This window comes from Callithrix jacchus, chromosome 7 (assembly GCF_049354715.1).
Source record: "Callithrix jacchus isolate 240 chromosome 7, calJac240_pri, whole genome shotgun sequence".
NCBI lineage: Eukaryota > Metazoa > Chordata > Mammalia > Primates > Cebidae > Callithrix > Callithrix jacchus.
Window position 1 is genome coordinate 12692849 of NC_133508.1, and position 20451 is coordinate 12713299.

Genomic DNA, 20451 nt, shown 5'->3' on the forward strand with positions numbered 1-20451 from the left:
CAAATTGGATAAAGAGTCAAGACCCAAGTCCAGGGGCGGTGGCTCATGCCTGTAATCCCAGCACTTTGGGAGACTGAGGCGGATCACGAGGTCAAGAGATCGAGACCATCTTGGCCAACATGGTGAAACCCCATCTTTACTAAAAATATAAAAATTAGCTGGGCGTGGTGACAGATGCCTGTAGTCCCAGCTACTCGGGAGTCTGAGGCAGGAGACTCACTTGAACCTGGAAGGCAGAGGTTACAGCAATCCAAGATCATGTCATTGCACTCCAGCCTGGCGACACCGTAAGACTGTGTCTCAAAAAAATAAAAAAAGAAAAGAAAAAAGTCACAACTCATTGATGTGCTGTATTCTGGAGACACGTCTCACATGCAAAGAAACAAATAGGCTCAAAATAAAGGGATGGAGGAAGATTTATCAAGCAAATGGAAAGCCAAAAAAAGCAGGGGTGACAATCCTAGTCTCTGATAAAACAGACTTTAAACCAACAAAGATCAAAAGAGACAAGAACATTACATAGGTAAGGGGATGCAACAGGAAGAACTAACTATCCTAAATGTATATGCACCCAATACAGTAGTACCCAGACTCGTGAAGCAAATTCTTAGAGACCTACAAAGAGACTTAGACTTTCACACTATAGTGCAAGACTTTAACACCCACTGTCCATATTAGATCAGTGAGACACAGAATTAACAGTGATACCCAGGACTTACACTCAGCTCTAGACCAAGCAGACCTAATAGACATCTACAGAACTCTCCACCCCAAGTCCACAGAATACACATTCTTCTCGGCACCACATCACACTTATTCTAAAATTGACGACACAATTGGAAATAAAATACTCCTCAGCAAATACAAATGAATGGAAATCATAACAGTTTCTCAGACTCCAGTGCAATCAAATTAGAACTCAGGATTAAGAAACTCACTTAAAACCGCACAACTACATGGAAACTGAACAACCTGCTCCTGAATGACTCCTGGATAAATAATGAAATGAAGGCAGAAATAAAGATGTCCTTTGGAATCAATGAGAATGAAGACACAGAATACCAGAAACTCTGGGACACATTTAAAGCATTGTGAAGGGGGAAATTTGCAGCACTAAATGCCCACAAGAGAAAGCAGGAAATATCTAAAATCAACACCCTAATGTCACAATTGAAAGAACTAGAGAAGCAAGAGCAAACAAATTCAAAAGTTAGCAGAAGACAAGAAATAACTAAGATCAGAGCAGAACTGAAGGATATAGACAAAAAACCCTTCAAAAATATTAATGAATTAAGGAGCTGATTTTTCGAAAAGATCAACAAAATAGACTGCTAGCCAGACCATTTTTTTTTAGATGGAGTTTTGCTCTTGTTGCCCAGGCTGGAGTGCAATGGCACAATCTCGACTCAATGCAACCTTCACCTCCTGGGTTCAAGCGATTCTCCTGCCTCAGCCTCCTCAGTAGCTGGGATTACAGGCGTGCACCATCATGCCCTTGCCATACTATTAAAGAAGAAAAGAGAGAAGAATCACATAGATGCAATTAAAAAAATGATAAAGGGGATATCACTACCGATCCCGCAGAAATACACACTACCATCAGAATACTACAAATACCTCTATGCAAATAGACCAGAAAAATCTGGATGAAGTGGATAAATTCCTGGACACTTACACCCTCCCAAGACTAAACCAGGAAGAAGTTGAATCCCTGAACAAACCAATAACAAGGTCTGAAATTGAGGCAGCAATTGGTAGCCTACCAACCAAAAAAAGTGCAGGACCAGATGAGTTCACAGCTGAACTGCACCAGAGGTGCAAGGAAGAACTGTTACCATTACTTGTGAAACTATGCCAAACAATAGAAGAGGGAATAATCTCTGACTCATTTTATGAGGCCAGCATCATCCTGATACCAAAACCTGGCAGAGACACAACAACAAAAGAAACTTTCAGGCCAATATCCCTGATGAACATACTGAATGGGTGAAAATCCTTGATAAAATACTGACAGACCGATTCTAACAGCCCATCAAAAAGCTTATCCACCATGACCAAGTCGGCTTCATTCCCAGAATGTAAGGCTGGTTCAACATATACCAGTCAATAAATGTAATCCATCACATACACAGAACCAAAGACAAAAATCATGATTATCTCAATAGACGCAGAGCCTGCAACCAAATGCAACAGTCCTTTATGCTAAAGAATCTCAATAAACTAGGTACTGATGGAACGTGTGTCAAAATAATAAGCTATTTATGACAAACCCACTGAATGGACAAATATGCTGAAGGGGCAAAAGCCAGAAGCATTACCATTGAAAACCGGCGCAAGACAAGGATGCCCTCTCTTAGCACTCCTATGCAACATAGTATTGGAAGTTCTGGCCAGGGCAATCAGGCAAGAGAAAGGGTATTCAATTAGGAAAAGAAGAAATCAAATTGTCTCTATTTGCAGAAGACATGATTGTATATTTAGAAGACCCCATTGTCTCGGCCCAAAATCTCCTCAAGCTGATAAGCAACTTCAGTTAAGCCTCAGGGTACAAAATCAATGTGCAAAAATCACAAGCATTCTTATACACCAGTAACAGACAAGCAGCCAAATCATGAGTGAATTCTCATTCACAATAGCCACAAAGAGAATAAAATACCTAGGAATACAACTTAGGAGGGATGTAAAGGACCTCTTCAAGGAGAACTACAAAGCACTGCTCAGTGAAATAAGAGAGGACACAAACAGATGGAAAAACATCCCATGCTCATGGAAGAATCATTAGGAATCCCATGCTCGTTAGGAAAAATCAATATCATGAAAATGGCCATATTGCCCAAGTAATTTATAGATTCAGTGCTATCCTCATCAAGCTACCATTGACTTTCTTCACAGAATTGGAAGAAACTACCTTAAAATTCTTGTGGAACTGAAAAAGAGTCTGCATAGCCAAGACAATCCTAAGCAAGAATAAAAAGGCCGGAGGCATCATGCTACCTGACTTCAAAGTATACTATAATAAATAAAGTATACTACAGTGATCAAAACAGCATGGTACTGGTACCAAAACAGATATATAGACCAATGGAACAGAACAGAGGCTTCAGAAATAACGCCACAGGAGAATCGCTTGAACCCTGGAGGCGGAGGTTGCATTGAGCCAAGATCGCACCACTGCACTCCAGCCTGGGTGACAGAGTGAGACTGTGTCTCAAAACAAAAAAAGAATAAAGTGTTTCATTGCAGTAGCTAAAGTGTATAGCGAGACCCTGGGCTGGACGTCATGCTTGCTGGTAGAGGGGGCTCGACCAGGGACTCCCCCCAGGTGAGGTGAACCTGTCTTGTTGAATGCCTAAGTTGGGAGAGCTTTTAGTTGTTGGTATGTTTTGTCAGGTTAGTAATCTGTCAGATTGCTAATATGCAAATTTATGCTACTTACTAAAATGTCTATTTTTAATTATTTTGTTCTTTTAGAAGTTAAGATCTAAAGAACAGCTCAGGTTCCAAACATTATCAGAAAATAATGGCTTCAGAGTAAACAACCTGCTATTAAGTAGGTTTGTCTTGCCCATAGCAGTATTTATTGTTAGTGCCAAAAAATCAATTTTGGCTAATACAGCAACTAATCAACATTTGTCATATTGAGCGAGGTAAGGGCAAGTAGGAGATCATGAGTTGGGTTTTCTATTTGTTTCTGCCATCAAGACTTACTAGTTTTTTCTAAATGTTGACTTCTTATGGGGATGAGGAAGGAGATGAAACTATATTTAGTTTTCACAGGTATGTTTGAAATTATTCAGTCAGGAATTCACATTGGGTATCCAAACCCATTTGTATGCTGACAGTTCTGACCAAGCAAATCATTAATGCCGATGTGTATTTTTGAGGAAGCCACTTCAAGGAATATGTAGAAATGGTTACAATGACTTGGGAGTCGGACTCAGGAGGATTGCTTAAACCTAGGAGTTCCAGACCAGTCTGGGCAACGTAGTGAGTCCCCATCTCTCCCCCCAAAATTTTAGCCAGTCATGGTGGTATGTAGTCCCAGATACTCGGAGATGAGAGGATCACTTAAGCCCAGGAGGTCACAGCAACAGTGATCTGTGATCACACCACTGCACTCTAGCGTGGGTGACAAAGTGAGACTCTGTCACAGAAAAAAGAAGTGTTTAATATGGTAAGCTTTGTTACATATATTTTACCACGATAAAATTTTTAAAACTAAGGCAAAATGGCCAACTTACAACAGAGTAATAATTTGAGGCCTGATATTCACCCCTTACGTGCCTAACCCTGATCTCAAATGATTAAACCCTTGAAAAGGTCATTGTTTACAGTCGACCCTCAGTGTCAATGGAGGAGACAGGTTCTAGGACCGCTGTGGATACCAAAAAGCGAGGGTGCTCAAATCCCTGATATAAAATGGCATAGTGTTTGCAAATCACCTATGCACTTCCTTTCTTATATTTTAAATAATTTCTAGATTACTTGTAGTACCTAATGCAATGTAAATGCTATGTAAATAGTTGTATTATGTTGTTGAGTCAATAATGACAAGAAAGTCTACAAGTTAGGTATAGATGCAGTTTTTTTCATGAATATCTTTGATTCATGGTTGAAGCCACAGATGGGGAACTCACAGATATAGAGGGCTGACTGTGTTTCCTTTTGACAAAAATAAATAAAGCTTTGTGATAGAGAATGAAGAAAGAACCGGAAACTTGCCCCAAAACACCTTTGTCACATTTGCGGAAGAGTAGTTTTTCATGCTAAGGGTCCTGTTTGAAATATATTTTGTTAGCCAACTTAATTTCCTTACATTTATTTAAGGAAAATGGTTATGAACAATTAGGAAAGTTTTTAAATGAGATTGGCCAAATTAAAGAACTGGCTTTGGTATTATAGCATAGTAGTTAACAAGACCTAACTCATTAACCATAGTGCTATTTCTTCGATGAAATTTTGTGTAGGCCTCTCCTGGTGGCTCATGCCTGTAATCCTAGCACTTTGGGAGGCCAAGACAGAAGGAGCACTTGAAACCAGGAGATTGAGACCAGCCTGAGCAACATGATGAAACCCTGTCTCTACAAAGAAAAAAAAAAAAAAACACAAAAAATAGCCAGGCCTAGTGGTATACACCTACAGTCCCAGCTACTTGGGGGGTTGAGGTGGAAGGAGGCTTCAGCTCAAAAGGCAGAGGTTACAATGAGCCAAGATCATGCTACTGCACTACAGCCTGGGGGACAGAGTCAGACTTTGTCTCAAAAAAAAAAAAAAAAAAAAAAAAAAAAGACTGTGTAGGTTGGGCATGGTGGCTCATGCCTATGATCCCAACACTTTGGGAGGCTCAGGCACATCTTCCATGGCCATAGCAGTAACAAGATAGGATTACTTGAGCCTGGAAGTTCAAGATGAACCTGGGCAACACAGTGAGACCCTACCACTGTAAAAAAAAAAAAAAAAAAAAAAAGGTCAGGCATGGTGGTGCACACCTGTGGACCTACCTACTCAGGAGAGGCAGGAGGATGGCTGGAGCCCAAGAATTTGAGGTTATAGTAGAGCTATGATTACACCACCGTACTCTAGCCTGGGCAACAGAACATTCTCATTAATTAAATTTTATATCTTAGAACGTGTTGTATCTAGGACATTTTAATGTATGATATCTATTAATGTGAATTCATAGTAGTAAACTAAAAAAAAACATTAAAAATGTAGTTTTGACAAGTTGTTTATTAAATCCACACTTACCCCATCAGTTGATGATGAATTGAAATATGTAACCTATTCTTCATTTCTCTAAATCTGTTTTCTAGTATGGAGGTAAAATTAAAGAATGGTTATATTTTCCTCATTTCTTCTGTTTGGTGATTTGTTGGGATGATTTTTAAGTAAAAATCCAAACTTAAAAAGCTTGGGTGACTAACTTTAATTATCATAATTGTCTTTTTTTCACCCTGGCTATCTGTTTTCTAAACCAGATATAGGCCTACTCTTCCTTAAATTGCTGTTTGGTAAATATTTTAGGTTCTGTGGTCTTTGTCCAATCACTCAGCTCAAAGCTGCAGGAGACAATATTTAAACAAGTGGTGGTGGCCCTGTTCCTATAAAACTTTATTTACAAAAACAGGCAGTGTCTGTGGTTTGCTAGTTTCTGTTCCGAAGTTAGACAGCTTTTTGCAAAAATTTGATCCCTATGTTTTCTTCTAAGAAAGAGGATCCAGTTTGCTAATAATGCAGCAGGTCTGAGAGACGTAACAGCATCACAGCATTTAGATGTCTTAATTGTGTGTTCACAGTGATAGTAACTGCCTCATGATTCTCTAGTACATATTTGCTTTTCAGAATGCTTTCATGTTGCAATTTGCAGCGTTGGTTTTACTTCCCCATCTACAAATGGCAGCACGGGCTGTTCCAGGTCCTCCTTTTCCTCGGAGTCAGTGCTGCCCTGAGCCTCCAGCGCTGCTGAGCTCCCGCCCTGACAGCCTCTTCTTTCTCTGCAGTGTGTATTCTGGGCACCAGTCCATCCTGATCCCACCCTCTGAGCTGGAAACCAACCCTGCCTTGTGGCTTCTTGCCGTGAGTCAGTACAAAGTCCGAGACACATTTTGCTCCTACTCCGTGATGGAGCTGTGCACCAAGGGGCTGGGCTCACAAACAGAGTCCCTCAAGGTAAGCAGCTCCCTTGGCAGCTCAGCGCCCCACGAGCCTACAGGGACTCATTTCTAAGAAGGCACATCTGTGATTGGGTGAATTTAAAACAATCCTCAAAAAAAAAAAACTTAAGTTTATTTTGACGTCACCTGAAGCTTACAAACGGCCTTCATATGAAATTTTTTTTTTTTGAGATGGGGTCTCACTCTGTAGCCCAGGCTGGAGTACAGTGGCGTGATCTCGGCTCACTGCAACCTCCACCTCCTGGGTCCCGATTCAAGCAATTCTCCTGCTTCAGCCTCCCAAGTAGCTGGGATTACAGGCATGTGCCACTGTGCCCAGTTAATTCTGTATTTTTTTTTTTAGTAGAGACAGGGTTCCACTATGTTGGCCAGGCTGGTCTTGAACTCCTGACCTCATGATCCACCTGCCCCAGCCTCCCAAAGTACTGGAATTACAGGCGTGAGCCACCGCACCCAGCCATGAAAATGGTTTTTGTTGTTGTTGTTGTTGCTGTTTTCCCCAAGATGGAGTTTCGCTCTTGTTGCCCAGGCTGGATTGCAATGGCACGATCTCGGCTCAGCACAAACTCCGCCTCCCAGGTTCAAGTGATTTTCCTGCCTCAGCCTCCAAAGTAGCTGGGATTACAGGCATGCACCACCACGCCCGGCTAATTTTGTAATTTTAGTAGAGACAGGGTTTTTCCATGTTGGTCAGGCTGGTCTTGAACTCCCGACCTCAGCTGATCCGCCCGCCTCTGCCTCCCAAAGTGCTGGGTTTACAGGCGTGAGCCACCTGTCAAAACATGAAAATGTTTTTAACATGAATATTTCCCCACAACCACAGACAGCAACGAGCCAGAATGTTAAATACTTTCAATGTCTATCATTCCACTGGGTCTACTTGAAAGATCCTGAATTTGTTTCTTGGTTTGTTTGTTTGTTTGTTTGTTTGGTGGCTTCAGTGTTCTGAAGTGTTCAGTGTTTAGAAGCTCTTAGGTGGTGTTAACTTTATCTGATATTGGTGTTTAAAAAGGTAGGTTTGAATTTAACCACTCATTTTTGTTTTCCCTGGAGACCCTGATTTGTAGGTCTGGACCCTGAGCTAAATTTGTTTTACAATTAACAGTGTTGTGTTTTGTTTTTTAGTAATTGCCATTATGTAAGATTAGTAGCATTTCCCTCCATTTAAACCAAGGACATTTTGATAGGTATATCTTCATGGTAAATTAAGTAGTCCTTAGTTCCAAGTAACTAGGAGGGAATAATCCTATGACCAGTTTTGATTAGATTTCAATACTGACTATGTACTGTTTGGATGTATATATGTCTTTGTATATAGACAGAGTATATTTGTGTTTGTGTCTACACACAGATAAATAGCTCAGCGGTACATTTATCTGTCCTGCATTTTGTCTTCCTAATGCATTAAGCTTGATCAGAAAAGCAAAATGCAAGATAACTTCATGTAACATAAGTAATTGTGCAATCATTTTAAGTTTTGTAGAAAAAAGTTACAAAATATTATTCACCTTCACCTGTATTATATTAGCAAGTGAGTGCATTTTCATGAACTTCCTGTAGGCACATGTATAAATAACCAAAATAAAATAGTAATGACATAGTTGAGGGTCACTGAGCATTTTACATATTCATTTAATCCTTACAATAGCTCTCTGATATAGGAGCCGTTATTGTCTCCATTTTAAAGATGAGGAAAGTTATGTCACAGAGAAATTAAGCTACCTTTCCAGGTTCTTACCTTGAATGAACCTGGAGCCAAATTTAGAATCTTTGGCTTCAGACCTGCTGTTGCAGCTGCATGTGGCTCTGCCTCTCAGACATGCACATATGTGAGTATGTAATTTGAATTAACTAACTTGAGTTTTTCCTGGTTAACTGTGTGTGTGCAGTCATGCCTGTACATGGAGAGCAAATTCCAAAGCTAGAGCTGTGTCTCCTCATCAGGACCCTTCTCAGTTGTCCGCATGCCGAGGCTACCTTGAAAGGGCTCAAAGGACCTGACAGTTGGGGTTTTGGTGGTTGCCCTGTTAATAGCTCTGGTTTCCACTCCAAGACGTGGTCACTCACGGTTCACCTTCACATTCATGAGCCTATTGCTAACTTCTTTTCCTTCCACTTGGCCGAGGCAGAGCCAGCTTTTACCACAGAACGAGCTGCGCTTAACTCCTTGAAATCCTTGTATGACTTTTGCTGTTGTGCTTAGCTGACTAAATTTGGTGTGGAAACTGAGAGATGTTCTTAATCTTATGCTTACTGTAGAAATGGACACGCTTGAGAGTGAGAATTTATCTGTGACCTTCTCAGTGTAAAGGGACATAAATGGAGCACTGTCTATATGAAGTTGTCTAAAAAATTTAGTTTTATATTCCTATATATTAAAATGTAGGTTTTCATGCTGGGTGTGGTGGTTGGTACATGCCTGTAGTCTCAGCTACTTGGGAGCCCAAAGTGGGGAGACTACTAAAGCGGGAGGGTCTCTTGAGCCCAGGAGTTCAACTGCAGCCTGGGCAACATAGCAAGACCCCATCTCTTTAAAATGTGTAGATTTTTCCTGTTTCTTTCCAATGTGTGTTCTTGTACATCCGTGCCCACAAGAATGTATCAGATGCCTCTCCTTTCCCAAACTGCCTTTAATCGTCTCATCCAGGAAGTTGCTTTTCCTCAACCTTTTTCCTCATCACAGTTATGTGGCTCCAGGTGGCTGTTTGAGACATGTTTATAATTTCGTTCTTAATCGTTTGAATAAGCTGTGTGTTTTTTTCACCAACACCCTGGATTTGTTAATGAAGTGGACACAAGTTGTATAGCTGTGTTGAGTTTTCCAGTGTTTATGCAGGGATCCGAGTGAAGGAATCTCTGGCTCACTCCAAGCTCAGCACATGGACAAGGTTTAACACCAGTTTCTCTGTTGTTATCTCCAGGCTCGAGGGCTGGACTTGTCCCGAGTAAGGACCTGTGTGGTTGTGGCAGAAGAGCGGCCTCGGATCGCACTCACACAGTCGTTCTCAAAGCTGTTTAAGGACCTGGGCCTTCACCCGCGGGCCGTCAGCACCTCGTTTGGCTGCAGGGTGAACCTGGCAATTTGCTTGCAGGTGAGATTCGCCACCATCACAGGCACTGAGTCAACAGCGTGGCTTCAGGGGTGGGCACAGCACAGACTGTCTCCACCCGTCTCCCTCGGCTGATGCTTAGCTACATTCAGAAGAGATCTTTCAGTCATGCTTGCGGTTGGTGTACATCTCTGTTTTTTAACCTGCAGTCTGCATTCATATCTATTATTCATAACAAGCATTCATAGCACTTACTCTGTCCTAGAACATTTTAGTTTTTATGACAGGAGTAGTAGTTTGTCCAGACTCCTGCTGTCAGACTTGTTAAGTCAGATAAATCTGTCTAATACTAGACAGATTGAGGAATCTGTCTCTTGAAGTACTTAGTCTCATGTATGTAGACAATCTCTGTAGGAATTACGTTGAGCAGGTTCTGGGATTTCTGCTGCAGTGGCAGTTTAGAAACAGCAAAGCTGCATTTCTGTGAAATGGGTGTAAGTGAGGACGTTCTAGTAAGACCACATTAGGAGTGGCTGGCCAGCCCCAGGCAGAGCTGCAGATTTGGTTCCTGAGAGAATAAGGGCTTCCTTCTCAGCAGGTGTTGCTGAGGCAAATGGTTGGTGCCATCACTTCCACCTCCCTCTCTGCCCACCCCTGTCCTACTTTCGATCTCAGAGTGATTGCTTAAGTTGCTGCTGGGTGATCCCAGAGTGATTGCTTAAGTTGCTGCTGGGTGATCCCAGAGTGATTGCTTAAGTTGCTGCTGGGTGATCACAGAGTGATTGTTTAAGTTGCTGCTGGGTGAGCCTCCAAAAGTTCTTTCCGCCCTTTTTATGCCTGTCTAGGTGCTTGGAGTTGGCCACTGGGTCAGAGGAGGGAACCTCCTCTCGTCCTGAGATCACTTCAGAAAAAGTAGCTACAAAAAGCTTTATTTAATTTTCTTTTTCTTTTTTGAGACAGGGTATGACTCTGTTACCCAGGCTTGAGTGCAGTGACGTAATCTTGGCACACTGCAGCCTCGACCCCCACCCCCAGGCTCAAGCGATCCTCCCACCTCAGCCTCTCAAGTAGCTGGGAATACAGGTGCGCACCACCACGCCTGACTAATTTTCCTATTTTTTGTGGAGATGGGGTTTCATCATGTCACCCAGGCTGATCTTGAACTCCAGAGCTTAAAGATCGGTCTACCTTGGCCTCCCAAAGTGCTGGGATTACAGACATGAGCCACCACACCTGGCCTTTTTTTTTTTTTACTTTTCCTAGATGTGGTGTTCCTTGTTTCTGTTTTCCTTCTCTTTTAATTATTACAATAGCTCCATTTTTAAGAAATTATAAATTACCAAATTTCTCTCAAGAGCCAGGTAAACCTTGTCCTGTGATTAAAATTAACCTTTTCTAAGAGGTCATCTTAAGAATTAGATTTATAGGCTGGGCGCGGTGGCTCACGCCTGTAATCCCAGCACTTTGGGAGGCCGAGGCGGGTGGATCACAAGGTCAAGAGATTGAGACCATCCTGGTCAACATGGTGAAACCCCGTCTCTACTAAAAATACAAAAAATTAGCTGGGCATGGTGGCACGTGCCTGTAATCCCAGCTACTCAGGAGGCTGAGGCGGGAGAATTGCCTGAACCCAGGAGGCGGAGGTTGTGGTGAGCCGAGATGGCACCATTGCACTCCAGCCTGGGTAACAAGAGCGAAACTCCATCTCAAAAAAAAAAAAAAAAGAATTAGATTTATTTCACTAAACTAGGTTCTTAAAATATTGAAGTTTTCTCTCCCTTTTCACCATTTTCTGTTCCTCATAAATGTTTACTGCCATCTATCCCATTAGGGGAAATAGGAAATGCAGAAATCTGCTTCATAAATGAGTTCAGCAATAGTGTGATGTCCCATTTGCCTCTGCCCACCAGCCACAGGGACCCTTGGGCAAGAGCAAATCCTTGAATTATGAGAGATGGGCAATGGCAATGTGAGGCTGCTGCTTCTGGCTTTGTCTCTTAAAATGTCAGGCTGGGGGTCAAGGGAGAAGAGCAGAGTTGCTTTAGTGCTGACTTAGTAACACTTAGCACTGTGCACTCCAACAGCTAACAGAGTTCTAAAGCCTTTTGTGCAACACTGGCCTCTTACAGAGTACATACATTTATTTTCCTCTTTATTTTTCATTTATTTCTATCCACCTGGATCCAAAAATGTTTTCACATGGTTTACAAGAAAGGAGTATGCACAGTAGAAGAAGACAAAATACACTAAAGATGAACCAAAACATGGAGATGAAAGAAAAAAAGCATGGAAAAGGGACAGAGTGAAGAACAGGGTTGGGGTGCGGGTGTTTGACGCAAGGGAAAGGGACAGAATGATGAACAGATTCGGCGTGTGGGTGTTTGCTGTGAGGGAAAGGGACAGAGTGAAGAACAGAGTTGGGGTGCGGGTGTTTGATGCGAGGCATCTGCAGCGTGCCACCGTCCTTACTTTGGCACTGGAGCGGGACCAGACACATGGTGGATGTTGAATGAATGTGTGCTGTGAGAATGTTGAGGACTCTTCTGTATTCTTAATAGCAAATAGCAGTACATTCTTGTACAGAAGACGGTTTCATCAATATGACCGCTAAATCAAAATCCACTATTGCTAATCATGGGTCATTGTGCTACTTTGCAATCTTGGCACTATCTTTAAGCATTTTTGTACATGTTCGGTTTTCTACTTATTTGCCCTATTCACAGCTCCTTTCAGTCAGTGTTTCCTTGTCTGAATAGTATTGGAAAATAGTTGGAAGTATCAACGTGTCTACTAGCAGGGGGAAATTAAATTTGTGTACAAAGCAGTGTAGGCTTACCTCCCCTTGCCAGAACCTTTGAGGGTAGGTGTGCCTCAGAATTAGGCTTCTGGCTTTGTGAAAGGTGACGTGCACAGATGTGATGCGTCATGCCACAGCTCAGTATCGCATGTGGCAGTGCTCCTGCAGCAAGGAGGGCAGTAGACCCAGGTGTGAAGGGGCTCATGTCAGCCTAGGTCAAATTTTACTACGACAAAGTTTGTGCCACAATCAAACATTTCTCATAGTCAGTGAGATGGACAGTAAGCATGTAGATAATTTTTTCAGGAAGTGAGTAATTGTTAGTAAAAGTAGGCAGTAAGAGGCTGGAGTGCCATGAGCACAGGGGGACATCCTGGGGGCAGGCGGTCAGGAACACTTCAGCAGAGCACAGCGAAGGGCTGAAGATGTGCGGAAGTCCAGTGAAGGCAGCAGTAAGCGCAAAGGCTTCAGGCAGAGCTGGTCTTTGGAAACATTCATTTTCTAAAAATTTTGCAGAATTAAACATGATGGTGATAGCAAGCAGAGCGGGAGAAGCCTGGATCCAGAGGCAGAACCAGCTTCTCACTCCCCAGCTCTCCAGAGCCCAGCACACAGGACATGCCTGATACATTAAATGTACGAACCACACTGAGTTCTAATGAGTGGTAATAAGGAAAGCCTGAAGTGTTTCTGAATTTTGTATACATTGGATTTATTTTTCTTTATAAAAAATATTTACTTTAGAAAACAAAATCAGAATATATACCTTAGCTCATAAATAAATGACACTCATAAACCCATCTACCCCAAGATAATCACCATCATTTGATGTAAAAAATCAAAAACACAAAAAATTAAGATATTCCCGAAATTCCAAACCTCGTAACTAAATATTTAAAGATGTTGACAAATTTAGTTTTCAGTTTGAAACAGCAGCATTGAGCGAGTGTGGAAGCAGGGACATGTCTGCTCTCAGCTGATGGACTGTGTCCTAACAGCGTCGGTTTCTCCACTGGAGCCCACGTGCCCCCGCACCCCCGCACCCCAGCAGGCCTTCCCTGACTGTGCTCTGGTGGGGGATGCCTGATGGAGGGCGGGAAGGGTTTTATCTGAGACACCTGATGGAGTGAGGGAAGAGTTTTAGCTCCAGGAGATAGGGAGCAAACTCAGCAAAGAATACTGTCCACGAGAAGGGGAGCCTCACCTGTGTGCACCAGGGCTTAGGACGTGTCAGTGGCATCGCTTTCAGAAGGGCCCCTGGTCTTTGGGGAAGGCAGAGCTGCGTGGTTCATGATTTTTATTACTGCAGTAGCCTCGCTGGTGCTACTGAGCAGTGCTGCATCAAGGGGAAGCCACATGCAGTTTTACCAGTGCTGACTTGGCACCTGGACAAGCACTTTTTAAAACATATCTGACACACTAAATGTTACAGGTGTACAGACATACATTGGGGGTTTGTTTTCACTTTGCAAAAACCATCTTAATCAGTAGCACTCTGGTCCTCCCACCATCCAGTCCCAAGCATCTGCCTCCCCTTCATGCAGTGTTTCCTAAGCCACTGTCTTGGGCAGTCTTCCCTGTTCTGTGTTGTAACCCTGGCACACTGTGCTCGGCCTGGATGGACCTTGCTCTGCCCTCGTACTGCTTCTCTGCCTGGGTCCCCTCCGTGGGGTCTTCTCGGACGCCCTCAGCTGCAGTGATCTTTTTCCTCTAAATTCCTAGGGCACTTTGTTCCTCCTCCTTCACGCTTTCTACCTGCTTTATAATTATTTATGAACATGGCCGTGTCTCTTCTGCTCTGTGAGTAGCTGTGTTAGAGGACACAGTTTTTTCTTTGTTGTTGTTGTTTGTAGAGACAGGGTCTCACTGTGTTGCCCAGGCTGGTCTTGAACTCCTGGCCCCAAGTGACCCTCCTGCCTCAACCTCCCAGAGTTGTGGGATTACAGGCATGAGCCATCGCACCTGGCCAAGGACATGGTTTTACCAAAGAATCTCTGCGAGTGTCCAGTGCCATCTCACATAATCACATAGTCGCCTCTTGATGTTGCACACATTTCGTGAAAGTAGTGATTCCCTTAACTACCAATCTGTGTGTAAATACGATTCACATTAGAGAAATTAAACATCTACTTACTTGACTAGAGTCTAGTCTACCATGGAAAATAACTTGGCATGTTGTATTTTCTCTAAAATGAATCCCTGGTGTGAATCTTCACCAGCTAAAAGCTTTGTACGACATTTGTAACTGTTCCTTGCAAATGAAAGGCAAGGGTTTACTGTTCTTCAGCCTTCAGCATTTTCATCTCAAACAGGAAGTCTGGGGCTTGCACCTTAAGAAAAGAGACATTCATGCTTGAAAAATACATTCTTTAGTAATTGCATTGGACCGCTGGGATTCAGACAGCATCTAGTTAGGTCTTCCCATGCTCATTCAGTGTCCTTAGTCATTTTAAGAAGAGAGATGAAGGCCCTGAGAAGTTAAGTGAACTTTCCTAATTGACAAAGCTAGGAGGTAAAGTCAACAAAATTTAGAAGTAAAAGCTATGTGTTATTCTTAGGAGTAACATTTCCCAGAATCTTTTGCTGTAAAAATGACTTTAAAACAATTGCAATTTATTGAATTTATGATAAAAGTGGACATTAGAAAGATCAAGTTATGACTTCTATGTTTAATTAGCTTTCACATAAATTTTTCTTAGGATTATTAGATGGTATCATTTTATTATTAATATTTGGAAATATATTTCTCACAGCCACAATTACTCTTCAAAAACATAAGCTGGAATGTCTTCTGTTGCATTAGATTTAGAGATATTGTTCGCTATAACAGAAAAATCAGCATCCTCCTTCTTGTAGAAGGGAAGAAAAACATGAGGTCTTCGGTTTTCCAAGAGAGCTCATTTCTTTGTTTATTAGAAAAAAAAAACATAAACAGAAACTTTGATTTTTATTATATGGAAAAATAACTGATTTGTCTTAGAGGGCAGCTTTATTATAAGCGGCTTTGTGGGATCAAATCAACAGTAATTGTTGCAGTGACCCTTAAATCTTGAAACTCACACAATGAAAGAGAAAGCCACCTTAGTAATAGAAATAGAGTGGATTGTTGAAAAGAAAGAAGTGGGCTGGGCATAGTGGCTCAAGCCTGTAATATCAGCACTTTGGGAGGCCGAGGAGGGTGGATCATCTGAGGTCAGGAGTTCGAGAATAGCCTGGCCAACATGGTGAAACCCTGTCTCTATTGAAAATACAAAAATTAGCCAGGTGTGGTGGCACACGCCCCTCATCCCAGCTGTTTAGGAGGCTGAGTCAGAGGAATCACCTGAACTCAGGAGGTAGAGGTTGTAATGAGCTGGGATTGTGCCACTGCACTCCAGCCTGGGCAACAGAGTGAGACTCCGTCTGGGAAAAAAAAAAAAAAAAAAGGCAGGGGTGGAAGGGGTATAAATGTAGAAGGCTCATGGGATGATGTAAATCTTAACTAATTCTCAAATAGTTATAATAAGACTTTCATTAACTTGAGTTCTCAGGGTCCTTGTCCCCCTATACTGCTTTTAGGTGAAGGAAATTAAAAAATAAGGTGCTGTTGGGGATTTTGAAAGCCTCAGGGAATGAGCCACAGCCAGCAGGAACTTGTATACCCTCTCCTGCTGATACATGTTGTCCCAGCTAAGGAAGCCAATGCTGGGATCATGGAAAACATATTCTAGTTACCCTGCACATCAGCCAGTTTCCTGACATGTAAGCAATGGAAGGCTCCTTTGGCAATCTGAGACCTGTATGTGGTTTTACCCATGGCAGAGGAGCCAGGAGGAAGAATTTACCATAAAAAATGATAAAGCAAAAAGTTTCTGAACTTTTTAAACAATGTAAATGGTAGTATCTGGTTTGTAAGGTGGATGAGCATTCCAACGTTCTCACCAACCTGGGGTTTCTAGGCCTTTGTATTCTAGTGAATATAAAACCACAGGCACCTGGCATCTGAAGGGGGAGCCCTAAAAGTGGATCCATTTTCTCTGAGGCACTCAGGACGTTTAGTGTGCAAAAAGCAGGGGCTCCTGAGGGCTGGAGAGCTGGAGAGCTGGAGAGCTAGAAGGTGAGCAGCAGAGCCACTGGCCACCCCTCCAGGGCAGCCTGGATCACCCGACAGAGCTGCTGGCTACCCCTTCAGGACAGCCGTGATCACCTGAGAGAGCTGCTGGCTACCCCTCCATGGCCCAGATCACCCAATAGAGCCGCTAGCTGCCCCTCCAGAGCGGCCCGGATCACCCAGTAGAGCCTCTAGCTGCCCCTCCAGAGCAGCCTGGATCACTCAAGAGAGCCACGCGCTTACTGCTCCAGGACAGCCCGGATCACTGTGGGCACTCCACTCACACTTCAACAATGGAGGTGGGATGAGGGTATAGCACATCCCTCTGCAACATCCTTGCCCTTCACCATATGTGACATATTTGCCTTCCAAAGGCTGGAGGTGAGACTGAGGAGAAGAGAGAATCACCCAGTTACCTACAGAGCCGGCAGCAAAGCCCTAGGTGAGAAGAGTCTCCCACTGTTTGGAGAGCCAATCTCTCAGCCGTAAAGCATAGAAGACATCTAGTGTCAGTGCTCAGGCCCAGTGTCCAGATCCTGCCCACTGGCTTGTAAATTCTGGGGGTAAATGTTATTTAATCTTTACTGTTCTTTTAAACACAGTCTTCATTGTTCATAAAACACTATTTGTGTTATATAATCAGAAATTAGAAGAAGCAAGAGAATTGGACTCATGTTTATGAGAGGACATGGCCGCTAGAAGGGTCAGTAGAAGAGACACGTTGGAATTATCAGAGGCTTTGAAATAGCTGTGAGCAGGAAGTCGTTGAAAAAGTATACGACATCTATGAAGAGTTGGGGGGTGTTGCACAAAGATAACAACTATGAAAAAACCAAAATGGAAATACTGGAAATGAAAACTGTGTAGTATTAGAAATAAAATTCACATGGTTTAAGAGGAGAGTAGACACAGCAGAGGGAAGATTCATTGAATGAACTGGAAGTCTGATCAACAGAAATTTCCCAAACATAAAACAAGGAGAAAAGGCATGAAAATATAGTGGAACAGAGTGTCTGAGGCCTGTGGGACGTCAGTGGTCTACCTGTAGCGATCAGAGACCCAGAAGGGGTGAGTGAGAGAAAACAGGGCAGGAGAACAATTTGAAGACCTGTGGCCAGGAATGAAGGGAAAAATTAATGCAAAGATTCAAGATGTTCAGTGAGCTCCAGGCAGAGTGAATGAGAAGAAACCACACCCAGACACATTGTTGTCAAAACACTGTAAGTCACTGTCAGAGTCAGTCTTAAAGCAGCTGTGTAAATAAAGCTACATGGGGGGAATAATAAAAATGATACTGAGCGCCCATCAGAAGTGCAGGAAGCCAGAATACAGTGGAGTTGCCCATGCAGGCTGCTGAGAAAACTGTTTATCCACAGGAGAGCCTTCAGAATGGAAGAGAAAAGCACATACTTAGCCAACCTAGAGGATCCATCAGCAAACACATATCACAAGAAATGGTAAGAATGTCTTGGGATAAAAATAAATGATGGCAAAATGAAGCCCAAATTTTTAAGAGGAAATGAAGAATACTAAAATGGATAAACACAAGAAAACATTTTAGAATCTATCAGTATGTAGACATGTCAGTATTTTTCAGTTTGTTTAAAAAGTATTAACTGTTTAAAGCAAAAATATTAACAGCTGATGTGCTTATAGCATATGTAGGAATAGCAGATGAGAAAACAGGAAGGGCCCTGGAAATGCACCATTGCAAGATTTCTTCGTTTTTATAACACTATGTGAAGATAGAATGCAATAAATCATGCAAAAAATTAATACACAGAGGGTAAAATGAGATACAAAAATATTCTTTCCATTCATGAGAAAAGGAGGCAGGAAGGGAGGAACAAAGAACAAGGACAAGAACCTGCAGCAGTTGCACCAGAAAGACGTGAAAAGCAAATGACTGTAGCCGACATGACTGCTGAGGTGGAATGTCTATGTCCCCTAAAACTTGTATGTTGAAATAGAATTCCTAACATAGTAGAATAAGATAGGCCTTTACAAGGTGCTTAGATCGTGAAAAAGGCACCCTCACAAATGAGACTTCCACCCTCATGCAAGAGGCCTAAAGGAACATATTCATCCATTCTGCAGGTGCATTGATCTGGGACTTCCTGGACTCCAGAGCTGTGAGCAGCTGTTACCTAGTCTAAGGTATTTCACAGCAGCGAGAGCAGACCCAGCCTCATCCTGGTGGGCCTTCCCATGTGCAGGACAGGCGGACATTTGCCACAGACCGTGTGAAGGACAGTGTCCAGCGGCTGGTGATCCGGTGCAGCACAGGGAGGGCGGAGCTCCCAGTCAGGCTTCTTTAAGGAGATGCTGGCTGGAGTTCAGGAAGATGAGTTAGCGTTGACGACAATGGGGAGGGAAGAGCACTCTGGCCAGGGAAGTGGAGCTGAAGCCCCTGCAACCTCTGAGGGTTAGGAGAGGGAGGACGACAGAGGGATGCATGAAGCACTGGTCCTTTTCCCAAGATCAGTGGGTAATTGTTGCAGGGCTTCGGGCAGGGACGTGTCATATTTCGCTACTTGTTTTGAAAAGATGACTCAGAGTACAACAATAAGGCTCCTCCAAGCCTGTTACATTTCCATAGCCCCTACATGTAATGCGAATAGAGAAATTCTTCTGGAAAGAGGAGTACAAAGAAGTAGTCAAATTGTATGTCATTTTCCCTTTTAATTTCAGGAATATTATTTGCCTGGAGACATATAACACAAGCTTTTTCTTGTCTTCTCAGACTATCCTAGTGTACTAGATAAGCCCAGTGTCAGTTCTTTGGAGCTGGTTCGTTCTTTCACACATTTCTACTTAACTGTAGAAATATGTGTTAAGTACTAGATTGTGCTAATACTATGGTATGTGCAAGTACTAGATTATGCTAACACTATGGTGTGTGAATTGCTGAAAAGGATAATCATTAATCAGCTTAAGTGCTAAAATTAGTGCCATTTTGTGTTTTCTGTGCTGATATTTGGGGTGTGAGTCTGTATATCTTCAGCTGAGATTTAAATACAACTCACCTGTTCCAAAAGCACTTAATACCTAATTGGTGTAATACTTTTATGTCAGTAAGAAACTTATTTTTTGGTATATACATTTGTCCCTCAGTTTCCACAGGGGACAGGTTTCCAGACTCCCCATGGATACCTAAGTCCACGGACACTCAGGTCCCTGCTAGAAAATGGCACAGCATTTGCATAGAACCTATGCACATCCTCTGGCGTACCTTAAAACATCTCTAAATGACATAATGCCTAATGTGATGTAAATGCTGTGTACATAGTTGTACTGTATCATTCAGGGAATTATTACAAGAAAATGTCTGTGCCTGTTGAGTACTAGTGCAGTTTTTTCAAATATTTGTGAACCAAGTTTGGTTAAATCAAAAGATGCAAAAATCAGGGATATGGAAGGCTGAGTCTTTAATGTTTTTATTATGTAACTGAATTTTAATGTGGTTCCTTTTTTCTCATTTCCATAACTTGGAATTTCAAAAATGCTTTATCTTATTTCTGATATGTTTTAGTTGAAATGGATAATGTTGTTTTTCTGTGGATCCTTTTTGCAAGTATTTGATTCTTGAGTACTGAGAGGCACTCTTTTGCATTAGGGATCTCTTTATTTAAGGATGGCATTCTTTGGCAATATGAAGATTTTGTTAAATACTCACTCAATATGTATCTTGAAATTTCAGACTTTGTAGCTCAGGAATGTTGTAATTTGGAGTCATCTGTATCTTTCCTCTTCACCTCCTTCACAAATTCTACTCCATTCACGCTTCAGCCCACTTGGCTGCAGGTGCAGTGTTGCCACCTCCATGTGATGCAAGACGGG

The 20451-nt window shown here is 42.4% G+C and overlaps 1 protein-coding gene across 17 annotated transcripts in view; it reads left to right on the forward strand.

Annotated features, from left to right (window-relative positions):
* DIP2C (DIP2 acetate--CoA ligase C (putative)) overlaps positions 1-20451 on the forward strand; it is a 387622-nt gene that overhangs the window by 333166 nt on the left and 34005 nt on the right. For all 17 annotated transcript variants that reach the window (XM_035252738.3, XM_035252740.3, XM_035252739.3 and 14 more), the window contains 2 exons: positions 6501-6669; positions 9596-9766. In XM_035252738.3, coding sequence (XP_035108629.1) covers positions 6501-6669; positions 9596-9766 — 340 coding nt within the window. The remainder of the gene's footprint in view (positions 1-6500; positions 6670-9595; positions 9767-20451) is intronic.